The sequence below is a fragment of the Salmo salar genome, chromosome 12 (genome assembly GCF_965601325.2).
Source record: "Salmo salar chromosome 12, fSalSal1, whole genome shotgun sequence".
Classification (NCBI taxonomy): domain Eukaryota; kingdom Metazoa; phylum Chordata; class Actinopteri; order Salmoniformes; family Salmonidae; genus Salmo; species Salmo salar.
The window spans coordinates 82,051,313-82,065,028 of record NC_138302.1 but is presented as its reverse complement, the minus strand read 5'-3'; the positions used below and the strand labels follow the sequence as shown (position 1 = coordinate 82,065,028).

Here is a 13,716-nt window from a genome sequence, read left to right as displayed (position 1 = left end):
TCATGCATTTTAATATAACTGAAGGTAAATTAGATTACTGATTTAGCAGTCTCGTGTCATAATTTGAGAAGTTTTGCATTTCCTTCAAGAGCAATATTGTTTATCATAATCAAACCTGAATCAAGGCATATTTTTTTCTGTGAAGTGTCAAGATTTCTCAAACATAAACAGTCAATAATAAAACTAACGTAGTTGGTATCTATCATTTCTGTTCAATCAAACATCTACTTTCAGAGCATATCCCCCAATGTGAACTACAGTAGCTAAGGTGATCATTCAGCTACGTTGCTCCAGAAATTTGTGGGAGGAAAGATCCTCAAAGATCTGACATGTAGTAGGCAGTTTTAATGTCAAATGCCACGTTCTTGTGCTAGTCGGAACTAGAAACGCAGAATATTCCGACTTGCTAACTAGTTGAACGCGGCTCGTGCATAACTACAAGCAGCTAGCAAGTCGGACATTTCAGAATTTCCTCGTACCGACTAAAACATGAACACAGCACATGGTACTAGGCGCTTAATTGGTGACGTGTCTTTACAGAGCTTTCTTTTCAGTGCGGAGAGGCTAGATGGTGCCACGCGAATTGTGCTGATCCTTAAAGTGGCACCAATTTAACACAACAGGAATCGGATCAAGGACACCATGGGCAGTGAGTGATTTTTCCTACTTCTATGTATGTTAATGTACCCGTGAACTGCATATGACATTTATCTTAGAAATATTTAACTTGGCTAGGAATGGACATGTAGCTAGCAAGCTACTATATTGTAATGCTAACATCAGCCGTAGCTAACGTTGTGACTCTAGCTGGCTAACTAGTTACGTTAGTTAGTTATTGTGCGTCCTTAGCTAACATTTGCTAATCTGGGTTACATACAACACCATTTACATATCAATGAACTGTTAAATAAAGCTAACAAAATATCACATGTGATGTAGCTAATGTGAGTTACCATATTAACGGAATTGGCAGTTAACGGTAAAGCCAAGGCAGGATTCGGTAACGTTAGTTAGCCAGACTCGAGGGCCCATGTTACTGTTGGCTCTTGTTCGGGGCATTTAGATTGCTGTGTGCACTTACAACATTATCTACCCTCTGCATTCTTGCTGATGTCATCCTTATAGGAAATGTAGCACAGTCTTTGCAATGAATGTGACAGTAACTTATCATGACTGTGGTTTGCTTCTAGCTCGATAACATTGATTGAATAAGCCATTGCCAATGAATGTCAATTTCTTTGAGCCTAGTTATCTACAGTAACAGTAGTTAACTGTATTTCCATTGCCTCTTTTTTAATATACTAATAATTATCTATAAGACCACTAAGTTTGTCCCCACATACAATATAACTAGCTAGCTATACTAGCTTCTTGACCTTGTTAGTGAGTGGAACCAACTTTTTGCATGCGTGGGAGTGATGACGTTTCATCCTGTCATACATTTACATTTACATTTAAGTCATTTAGTAGACGCTCTTATCCAGAGCGACTTACAAAATGGTGCATTCACCTTATGATATCCAGTGGAACAACCACTTTACAATAGTGCATCTAAATCTTTTAAGGGGGGGGGGGGGGGGGGTTAGAAGGATTACTTTATCCTATCCTAGGTATTCCTTAAAGAGGTGGGGTTTCAGGTGTCTCCGGAAGGTGGTGATTGACTCCGCTGTCCTGGCGTCGTGAGGGAGCTTGTTCCACCATTGGGGTGCCAGAGCAGCGAACAGTTTTGACTGGGCTGAGCGGGAACTGTGCTTCCTCAGAGGTAGGGGGGCCAGCAGGCCAGTGGTGGATGAACGCAGTGCCCTTGTTTGGGTGTAGGGCCTGATCAGAGCCTGAAGGTATGGAGGTGCCGTTCCCTTCACAGCTCCGTAGGCAATCACCATGGTCTTGTAGCGGATGCGAGCTTCAACTGGAAGCCAGTGGAGAGAGCGGAGGAGCGGGGTGACGTGAGAGAACTTGGGAAGGTTGAACACCAGACGGGCTGCGGCGTTCTGGATGAGTTGTAGGGGTTTAATGGCACAGGCAGGGAGCCCAGCCAACACCGAGTTGCAGTAATCCAGACGGGAGATGACAAGTGCCTGGATTAGGACCTGCGCCGCTTCCTGTGTGAGGCAGGGTCGTACTCTGCGAATGTTGTAGAGCATGAACCTACAGGATCGGGTCACCGCCTTGATGTTAGTGGAGAACGACAGGGTGTTGTCCAGGATCACGCCAAGGTTCTTAGCACTCTGGGAGGAGGACACAAGGGAGTTGTCAACCGTGATGGCGAGATCATGGAACGGGCAGTCCTTCCCCGGGAGGAAGAGCAGCTCCGTCTTGCCGAGGTTCAGCTTGAGCTGGTGATCCGTCATCCACACTGATATGTCTGACAGACATGCAGAGATGCGATTCGCCGCCTGGTTATCAGAAGGGGGAAAGGAGAAGATTAATTGTGTGTCGTCTGCATAGCAATGATAGGAGAGACCATGTGAGGATATGACAGAGCCAAGTGACTTGGTGTATAGCGAGAATAGGAGAGGGCCTAGAACAGAGCCCTGGGGGACACCAGTGGTGAGAGCGCATGGTGCGGAGACAGATTCTCGCCACGCCACCTGGTAGGAGCAACCTGTCAGGTAGGACGCAATCCAAGCGTGGGCCGCGCCGGAGATGCCCAACTCGGAGAGGGTGGAGAGGAGGATCTGATGGTTCACAGTATCAAAGGCAGCAGATAGGTCTAGAAGGATGAGAGCAGAGGAGAGAGAGTTAGCTTTAGCAGTGCGGAGAGCCTCATAGTTTGAGTATCAGCTGTAGAATCATGTAGTAATACATTTTATAGCGCTTTTCATTACAGACAGAATCTCAAAGTGCTTGTTTACCAAAATCAACAACAACAAGAAGTAGTTAAAAAATAAATAGTCTAGAACAGTAGCTTGGTCAAGTCCGTTTTGAGTGCTTGGGCAGACTCGGTCAGGAGGTGATCTGGAAGATCATAACTAGATGGTCATCAGAGGCGGTGGTTAGGTCAGCATGTCCAAGAGCTGGCATCTCGATGTCATCTCCGCTGTCTATTGGGACTCTGATGTTTTAGCTCCCCACAAAGTACATCCCACTCTTTCTTCTTACTTCAGAAGTATCCTCCTACCTATGTACAGTTGAAGTCAGAAGTTTACATACACCTTAGCCAAATACATTTAAACTTAGTTTTTCACAATTCCTGACATTTAATCCTAGTAAAAATTCCCTGTCTTATGTAAGTTAGGGTCACCACTTATTTTAAGAATGTGAAATGTCAGAATAATAGTAAAGAATGATTTATTTCAGCATTTATTTCTTCATCACATTCCCTGTGGGTCAGAAGTTTACATACACTCAATTAGTATTTGGTAGCATTGCATTTAAATTGTTTAACTTGGGTCAAACATTTTGGGTAGCCTTCCACAAGCTTCCCACATTAAGTTGGGTGAATTTTGGCCCATTCCTCCTGACAGAGCTGGTGTAACTGAGTCAGGTTTGTAGGCCTCCTTGCTCGCACACGCGTTTTCAGTTCTGCCCACAAATTGTCTATAGGATTGAGGTCAGGGCTTTGTGATGGTCACTCCAATACCTTGACATTGTTGTCCTTAAGCCATTTTTCCATAACTTTGGAAATATGCTTGGGGTCATTGTCCATTTGGAAGACCCATTTGCGACCAAGCTTTAACTGCCTGACTGATGTCTTGAGATATTGCTTCACTATATCCACGTAATTTTCCTTCCTCGTGATGCCATCTATTTTGTGAAGTGCACCAGTCCCTCCTGCAGCAAAGCACCCCAACAGCATGATGCTGGCACCCCCGTGCTTCACGGTTGGGATGGTGTTCTTCGGTTTGCAAGACTCCCCCTTTTTCCTCCAAACATAACGATGGTCATTATGGCCAAACAGTTCTATTTTTGTTTCATCAGACCGGAGGACATTTCTCCAAAAAGTACGATCTGTGTCCCCATGTGCAGTTGCAAACCGTAGTCTGGCTTTTTTATGGCGGTTTTGGAGCAGTGGCTGCTTCCTTGCTGAGCGGCCTTTCATATTATGTCGATTATAGGACTCGTTTTACTGTGGCTATAGATACTTTTGTACCCGTTTCCTCCAGAATCTTCACAAGGTCTTTTGCTGTTGTTCTGGGATTGCTTTGTGCTTTTCGCACCAAAGTACGTTCATCGCTAGGAGACAGAACGCGTCTCCTTCCTGAGCGGTATGAAGGCTGCGTGGTCCCATAGTGTTTATACTTGCGTACTATTGTTTGCACAGATGAACGTAGAACCTGCAGGCGTTTGGAAATTGCTTCCAAGGATGAACCAGACTTGTGGAGGTCTACACTTTTTTTTCTGAGGTCTTGGCTGGTTTCTTTTGATTTTCCCATGATGTCAAGCTAAGAGGCACGGAGTTTGAAGGTAGGCCTTGAAATACATCCACAGGTACACGTCCAATGGACTCAAATGAGGTCAATTAGCCTATCAGAAGCTTCTAAAGCCATGACATTTTCTGGTCTTTTCCAAGCTGTTAAAGGCAGTCAACTTCATCTTCTGACCCACTGGAATTGTGATACAGTGAAATAATCTGTATGTAAACAATTGTTGGGAAAAATACTTGTCATGCACAAAGTAGATGTCCTAACCGACTTGCCAAAACTATAGTTTGTTCACAAGAAATTTGTGGAGTGGTTGAAAATGAGTTTTAATGACTCCAACCTAAGTGTATGTAAACTTCTGACTTCAACTGCATGTAGACCTACCTCACTGTTCTGCATAATGTAATTCTCTGGTTAATACTTTATTTTACTGTGTATGTTAAATCACTGATGTATAATGTCGTTTTTGTCCAATGTCCTCTTGTTTTTTCCAGTCAAATTTTTGGAAGTCATAAAGCCGTTTTGTGCGGTCTTACCTGAGATTCAGAAACCAGAGAGAAAGGTATAGTATACTGCAATTTCTCTTCACTAGCTTTTTTTTAACAATCTTAGCTCTGGTGATGTCTCTCTAAGATGTCCCTCTTTTCTTTCTTCAGATTCAGTTCAGAGAAAAAGTACTATGGACTGCCATCACTCTTTTCATCTTCCTGGTGTGCTGCCAGGTTAGTATCTGCCGGGCCTGAAAATCTTTCTCAGTGTAATTCTATCTATTGTATGGTGCTTGCAGAGAAATCCTGCAGCCCAAATCACATTTCATTTGTCACATGTTTTGTAAACAACCGGTGTAGACTAACAGTTTACTTATGGGCCCTTCCCAACAATGCAGAGAGAAAATAAAAATGAATACCAGGAGGAATAAATTGACATAATCTCTCACCAGCTGAACATATAGTTAAGGCCACAGGTAATGACTCAATGGGTGCAGTTGTAGCTCTTGTGGGTTCATTGTATTGGTTCATTCTTTGTCTTCTGTTCTCAAGATTCCGCTCTTCGGGATCATGTCCTCAGACTCCGCAGATCCCTTCTACTGGATGAGAGTAATCCTGGCCTCCAACAGAGGTGAGAAACCAACAGTCTGGTTCTGCTTAGTTTGAATGCTTGCCTGTATCTTATCAGTCATATTGATAAATGGCTCTCAATCTTGGCTGCTGATCTTGTTTGAACACATCCCTATTAAATTTTTGCTGTTTGGTTCGTACCTCTAACATGGAGAATTAGTTATTCCCTGTGATGGTATCAGGTCTTATCTCTTGACGAGCTGACTTTCTTTGGCTGATTTGTCGCTGTATTCAGAGTTTTGCCTTGGTATAATCCTCTTTCCCATTACAACAGTGTTGGCTCATAATAATAGTTGACTGAAAACAGTACTGTGATCCCACCATTCTACAGGTACTCTGATGGAGCTGGGTATCTCACCCATCGTTACCTCCGGTCTCATCATGCAGCTGCTGGCTGGAGCAAAGATCATTGAGGTTGGAGACACCCCCAAGGACAGAGCACTCTTCAATGGAGCACAGAAACGTATGTCCGACCTACAAAGTTTTTACCAAGGAATAGGATTAATCATGAGATAAGGGATGGTTATTTAACCACCTGACACCTGTTTTCTGAGTTGTGGGCTTATATGTGATGGGTAATTGAATAAGGGTCTATAGCCTGTCATAAAGCTGTGGCGTATTCAGTTTTTCATCGTCTACCAACTCATAGCTGTCCCAAGGATATTGAATGCAACCCAGCTCCCTTTGTCCTCTGCAGTGTTTGGAATGATCATCACCATTGGACAGTCTATCGTGTATGTGATGACAGGCATGTACGGAGACCCCTCAGAGATGGGTGCTGGGATCTGCCTGCTCATCATCATTCAGGTTAGTTAGACCCCCCCCCCATCACCACTACACTGCTCTCTGTAATGGCTGAAACCCAAGTGATAATGGACATGAGTGAACTGGACAGTTCATTCATTTGACCCATTAAGTACAGAGACCTTTCATTACTTAAACCCCTGGCTGCCATTTCTCTAATCTTTCAATCAGCGATTATCAGCTTTCATCCGCCTGGTCAGACTGTATTTGAAGCTCTGTTGTCCCTCTTTCTTCCCCAGCTTTTTGTGGCAGGTCTGATTGTGCTGCTGCTGGATGAGCTGCTGCAGAAGGGCTATGGGCTGGGCTCTGGTATCTCCCTGTTCATCGCCACTAACATTTGTGAGACCATCGTCTGGAAGGCTTTCAGCCCCACTACTGTCAACACTGGCAGAGGTATGTATACTGGCCTTACTGCCACCTGTAATTGTATAGACAATGTACTCTTGTTTTTCAGTCAGGGTTGCTCCCTCCGCTGTGGTTGGTTGAGTAACCTTGTCTCTTGTGTCTCAGGAACGGAGTTTGAAGGTGCCATCATTGCCCTGTTCCACCTGTTGGCCACTCGCACAGACAAGGTGCGTGCCCTGAGAGAGGCATTTTACCGCCAGAACCTGCCTAACCTCTTGAACCTCATCGCCACTGTCTTCGTCTTTGCTGTAGTGATATACTTCCAGGTCAGTGGACAGACAACCCCCTCTATAGTTGTAGCCTATATCGTCTTGGCTGTTTTTTGATTGGTTTAACAAATTGCTTTCAATTCATTGCTTAAAGCTAAAATCCGTAAATGGGGAAACTACGCCACTGTTTGCCTCAGTACTTTTGTTTTGTTGATGAAACGGAGGAGAGTCCAGCAGCGTGGTAAGGAAGTTGCTGTACATATTCTGGTGTTCTATCACGAGTGCAATGATGTGAGGGAAAGAAAGTGTTTGAAGTAACTTCTTTGTTGTAATATCCCAAACAGATGTGGCAGTTTCCCCCTTTATAGATTTCAGCTTTAAGTGACCTATGATATGACCATTGGATCTGACAATGTGAACAAATGGTCAGACCAAAAACCTGAATGATTGAACATCAGCTTTGAATACCATTACATCTCAGTAGTTGTTTGAAAGGTCTTGAACACTTCTCGCCTCCTTCCAGGGCTTCAGGGTGGACCTGCCCATCAAATCTGCCCGTTACCGTGGCCAGTACAACACCTATCCCATCAAGCTCTTCTACACCTCAAACATTCCCATCATCCTCCAGTCTGCCCTTGTGTCCAACCTGTACGTCATCTCTCAGATGCTCTCCACGCGATTCAGCGGCAACTTCCTGGTTAACCTGCTGGGAACCTGGTCTGTAAGTACCTATCAGAATAACCTTAGAGTGCTGCTTTAGTCAATCACACAGCAGTGGACTTACCTTACCAACTTTCATTACACCAGTACTATTTAAAATGCACATACACTTAGTTATTTTATCACATCCCATTTAAACCTTCATGAGTTAAACAGTACTGAATACTTCTGTGACATCTAGTAATGGGTGATCGTAAACAACGAAGAGTCTATTTGAAGCCATAATGTGGTTATGATCACATATTTTGGACTACCATGTAAGACCACTGGGAGGGTTGACAGAATTAAATATTTCACTTCAGCAGGCCTGTGTAAGAGCTAGCCTTTGGCAGGTTTTACTCAAACAGCCTTGATTGAGCTATGCTTACAATGAATCCACGACGTATAGATTATTTGTATGTGTGGTTGTTTGTGTATAGGATACTTCCACTGGAGGACCAGCTCGTGCCTACCCGGTTGGAGGTCTCTGCTACTTCCTCTCTCCCCCAGAGTCCTTTGGTTCTGTTCTGGATGACCCCATCCATGCTGCCATCTACATCGTCTTCATGCTTGGCTCCTGTGCCTTCTTCTCCAAGACATGGATCGAGGTTTCAGGATCCTCTGCCAAAGATGTGAGTCACTTGATGCACCAGATATATTTAGGTTATGTACAGTGAGGTATGTATGGTAGTTGCTATCGCAGGTCTGTATGTCCAACAGGTGGCTAAGCAGCTGAAGGAACAGCAGATGGTGATGAGGGGACACAGAGAGACCTCCATGGTGCATGAGCTCAACAGGTAAAAACATATGCACCTTTGGTTGCACTCTGGCCCAAGTGTCAAGAATTATTGGTGTGTATGCCTTGCTACACACTTCTAATATCTTGTGTTCTGTGTGAAGGTACATCCCCACGGCTGCAGCCTTCGGTGGCCTATGCATAGGTGGGCTGTCTGTCATGGCTGACTTCCTGGGTGCCATCGGTTCGGGTACTGGAATCCTATTGGCCGTCACCATCATCTACCAGTACTTTGAGATCTTCGTCAAGGAGCAGAGTGAAATGGGCAGCATGGGCGCGCTGTTATTCTAGAAACCCCCCTTCCTCCAACACATACCACAGACAGATGCAGCCTCCACAAATTCTTACTTTTTATTTTGCATTGTATCTAATGCGCACAAATCAGTACATTCTGCCTCTGGGATGCATCTTCTTTCCCAGCTTCTTTGTGTTCCCAGTAGCTCTTGAGGGCTCATATGCAGACTGGATCTCATCGGGGAAAGAAAGGCAGCATTTGTCCCAGTGTTCAGCATGGAATTGCACCTGTTCTGTCCCATTGTTCTTTCTTTTAATACCATTGCTGTCCTCTCTTGATCTGACCAGCCAGGATACTCTGCTGACTCTTATCTCCTATAGACAGGTTAAAAGCACAAAGGTTTGGCATGATGTTGTTGACTGACATCAAGCGAGGTTGGCTGAAGTGTGCTCAAGGAAATTTAAGGCTGAGACACCATCTAAAGGAGTCTGTGTTTAAACCAACACAAGCACTACACCTGGACATTTTTGGAGAGTGGAAAGAAAGCCGTGTCATGTTCATTTCAGGTCATCGCAAGCTGTGCATGGAGTTTGAAGAGCCACATATTGGGGTCAAAAAACATAAATATACGTGTAAATGTATTGTATTCCTTAAATGGCTCTGGGAATTTTCAACAAGTGTTGTCATTTTATATATTTTTTTAAATCATGGAATATATTTGTATTTGTGCTGGTCTTAGCAGGGGCATATGTTTGTCCTTTTTTTTGTCTCTGGGTCCTTTAAGGGAAGGGCTTGTCTGTTGTGGTCTTCTATTCCCAGTCTGAATCGCTGCACATACTGCCTATACGTGGGTTTGGAAAGGAAAGGGGATGCATTTTTGGGGGTTTTACTTTATGTATTGGACATAATTGTATTATTAAAAAACAAAATTCTCAACACAACTAAAATAATTTCTTTCAGAATGTCATGCACCATGCCACCCACTGAGAGAAACCATTGCAGTGACCCCAAATAAAATGCTATTATGGATAGGGTCTTTGTGTAGGCCAAGATGTTTCAATAAAAGCTGAAAAGCATATAATTCTGCGTTGAACATTCACAGGTCAGGCTGAATCACTACAATATGCATCAAACTGGGTACAAAACCTATATATAATTATGTGGTATGTACTCCCAACCAGTGATGATTTTACCATGTAAATCTTGGTGGGGAAAAAATAATAATAAGTGGGATGCATGCCAGCAAAGCCACTACACAACACATGAATTGCACTATAATGGTGACAAATGGTGCCTGCAAAGTGCCTACATAAACCTTTCCCAACATCTTACCACTGTTACACCTGGCTATCAGTGGAGCCTTGTCTGGCAATGAAACAGTTCATTGTCTCATTTACTGCCTTTAAAAAAAACATGGCTGACTTGTTTAAACAAAAATTGTCAATGGCACTTGAGATGTACAAACTGTAGCATATGGGGATGACAAGCGGCTAAGAGGCAATCCGTAATTTAGACTAAGACATGAGTAAGTAGCATGTATGTAGTCAACTATTTGTTTAGCACTTGAAATGTACAGTGACAGAATTCAGAACATGGGCAGTTCTTAGTGTTCTCCCTGTACACCATGTCAGAACTGTAGGATAAAGGGGGCAGACAATGAAAGCTCTTACAATATTCTATGACTACATTCCTCTAAAACAGGTTATAGGCTACATGTACACCGCCAAGTCAGAACAGTAGGTGAAATTATTAGGGTGAGGCACATGGGCTACTAACATCTTACTACACAACATACACTTAGTATTACTTTCTTAGCTACACTATACATATCTCCCTGGCATACTACATCATTTATGCAGCAGCATACAATATGTTTTTGGACTCACCTTGTGCTGTGTTCACTTGAACAGGAAGGTGGCGCAGTGGTCCATGTGCAAATTTTGTCATCAAAGTCTGGCATTCTCTGGATTTATGGTGTTTTCAAAACAACTGGGAACTGAAAAAAAAGGTTGAATCATGTCATTGATCTTCAGGTCGTAGCTCTAGAAAGAGGCCAGATTTACAATTCAGAGTTGGATGACCGTTCAAAATGTATTTTCCCAGTTGGAGCTCGTTTAATCCCGACTTCCCAGTTGTCTAGAACTCACTGAAGTCAAGTTTAAGCCATATTATTTAGTAAACTTTTGGAAAAAAATTGTTTGACCAGATACAATGCTATTTCACAGTGAACAAATTGACAACAGAAGTCCAGCATGCTTATAGGGAAGGACACTCAACAAGCACAGCACTGACACAAATGACATGATTGGCTGAGAGAAATTGATACAATTATTGTGGGGGCTGTCTTGTTAGACTTCAGTGCAGCTTTCGGCATTATTGATCATAGTCTGCTGCTGGAAAAACACATGTGTTATGGCTTTACACCCCCTGCTATAATGTGGATAAAGAGTTACTTGTCTAACAGAACACAGAGGATGTTCTTTATGGAAGCCTATCAAATATAATCCAGTTAGAATCAGGAAGTCCCTAGGGTAGCTGCTTAGGCCTCTTGCTTTTTTCAATTTTATTAACGACATGCCACTGACTTTGAGTAAAGCCAGTTTCTATATATGCGGATGACTCAACACTATACACGTCAGCTACTACAGTGACTGAAATGACTGCAACACTCAACAAAGAGTTCGTTTCAGAGTGGGTGGCAAGGAATAAGTTAGCCCTAAATATTTATAAAACTAAAAGCATTGTATTTTGAACAAAACACTCACTAAAACCTAAATCTCAACTAAGTCTTGTAATAAATAATGTGGAAATTGAGCAAGTTGAGATGACTAAACTGCTTGGAGAAACACTAGATTGTAAACTGTCATGGTCAAAACATATTGATGCAGTTGTAGCTAAAATGGGGAGAAGTCTGTCTATAATAAAGCGATGCTCTGCCTTCTTAACAACACTATCAACAAGGCAGGTCCTACAGGCCCTAGTTTTGTCGCACCTTGACTACTGTTCAGTCGCATGGTCAGGAAAATTGCAATTGGCTCAGAACAGGGCAGCACGGCTGGCCCTTGGATGTACACAGAGAGCTAATATTAATAATATGCATGTCAATCTCTCCTGGCTGAAAGTGGAGGAGAGATTGACTTCATCACTACTTTTATTTTTGAGAGGTATTGACATGTTGAATGCACCGAGCTGTCTGTCTAAACTACTAAACTAAAATTAGATTTAAAAACAGATTATAAAAAAACCCTTGTGGAACAGCGGGGACTGTGAAGCAACACAAACATTGGCACAGACACATGCATACACACACACGATAACATACGCACTATACATACACATGGATTTAGAGTTTACTCCACCATGTGGTAATGGTGGAGTAGGGGCCTGAGGGCACACAGTGTGTTGTGCAATCTGTGAATGTATTGTAATGTTTTAAAATTGTATAAACTGCCTTAATTTTGCTGGACCCCAGCTGCCAAAGCAGCAGCTAATGGGGATCCATAATAAATACAAATGCAAATCATTTTCTGATACTCCACAGGGGTTGGTAGGCGTTGCCCCTAACCACTGGTCCAGGGTGTGATTGTTATTTTATCTTCAAGGGGATGTTTAATCTGAAATATTTAGCTACACTCGCAATAACATCAGCTAAACACATGTATGTGACCAATAAAATTTGATATGATTTTTTAAATCCTAGATCTACCTCACGAGCCTATCGGATGAGCTAAACTACTTCTATGCTCGCTTCGAGGCAAATAACACTGAAACATGCATGAGAGCAGCAGCTCTACCGGAAGACTGTGTGATCACGCTCTCCGCAGCTGATGTGAGTAAGGCCTTAGGACATCACAACACGTCACCCGATTGAAATGCTATTAGCGCGCACCACCGCTAACTAACTAGCCATTTCACATTGGTTACAACTGCACGACCAGGCACGACTCCAACACCATCATTAAATTTGCCGATGACACAACAGTGGTAAGCCTGATCACCGACAACAATGAGACAGCCTATAGGGAGGTCAGAGACCTGACTGTGTGGTGCCAGGACAACGACCTCTCCCTCAACGTGATCAAGACAATGGAGATGATTGTGGACTACAGGAAAAAGAGGACCGAGCATGCACCCATTCTCATCGACGGGGCTGTACTGGAGCAGGTTGAGAGCTTCAAGTTCCTTGGTGTTCACATCACCAACAAGCACACCATGACAGTTGTGAAGCGGGCACGACAAAACCTATGCCCCCTCAGGAGACTGACAAGATTTGGCATGGGTCCTAAGATCCTCAAAAGGTTTTACAGCTGCACCATCGAGACCATCCTGACTGGTTGCATCACTGCCTGGTATGGCAAATGCTCAGCCTCCGACCGCAAGGCACTACCTGTAGTGCGAACGGCCCAGTACATCACTGGGGCCAAGCTTCCTGCCATCCAGGACCTCTATACCAGGCAGTGTCAGAGGAAGGCCCTAAAAATTGTCAAAGACTCCAGTCACCCTAGCCATAGACTGTTCTCTCTGCTACAACACGGCAAGCGGTACCGGAGCGCCAAGTCTAGGTCCAAGAGGCTTCTAAACAGCTTCTACCCCCAAGCCATAAGACTCCTGAACATCTAGTCAAATGGCTACCCAGACTATTCGCATTGTCCCCCTCCCCTCTCCACACCACTGCCACTCTCTATGCATAGTCACTTTAATTAACTCTACCTACATGTACATACTCCCTCAACTAACCGGTGCTCCCGCACATTGACTCTGTACCGGCACCCCCCCTGTATATATTATTATTTTATTTTTCATTACTTGTTACCTTTATCTCTTATTCTTATCTGTATTTTTTGAAACTGCACTGTTGGTTAGGGGCTCGTAAGTAAGCATTTCACTGTTAGGTCTACACCTGTTGTATGCGGCGCGTGTGATTTATTTATTATAACATTTCAATACAATACAAACATAGGACATCACAACATGTATATTTTCTCTGAAGAAAGATAAACTAACATTAAAAGTAAAAAAAAATTAAATCACAAGAATTTACTTTCAAAAGTTAAAGTACCTAAAATAAAATAAAGGTCAGTTGTAC

General features: G+C 43.3%; 1 protein-coding gene across 1 annotated transcript; it reads left to right on the top strand.

The window, feature by feature from the left end:
- The first annotated feature begins 563 nt into the window (after nt 1-563).
- s61a1 (transport protein Sec61 subunit alpha) lies at nt 564-9,571 on the top strand. The gene is given in 12 exon segments (NM_001140216.1): nt 564-649; nt 4,859-4,926; nt 5,021-5,086; nt 5,405-5,483; nt 5,814-5,945; nt 6,180-6,289; nt 6,526-6,679; nt 6,797-6,957; nt 7,424-7,621; nt 8,040-8,231; nt 8,320-8,396; nt 8,500-9,571. Coding segments are annotated over 12 exon segments (1,431 nt in total). The 5' UTR covers nt 564-642; the 3' UTR covers nt 8,687-9,571.
- Nucleotides 9,572-13,716: the final 4,145 nt, after the last annotated feature.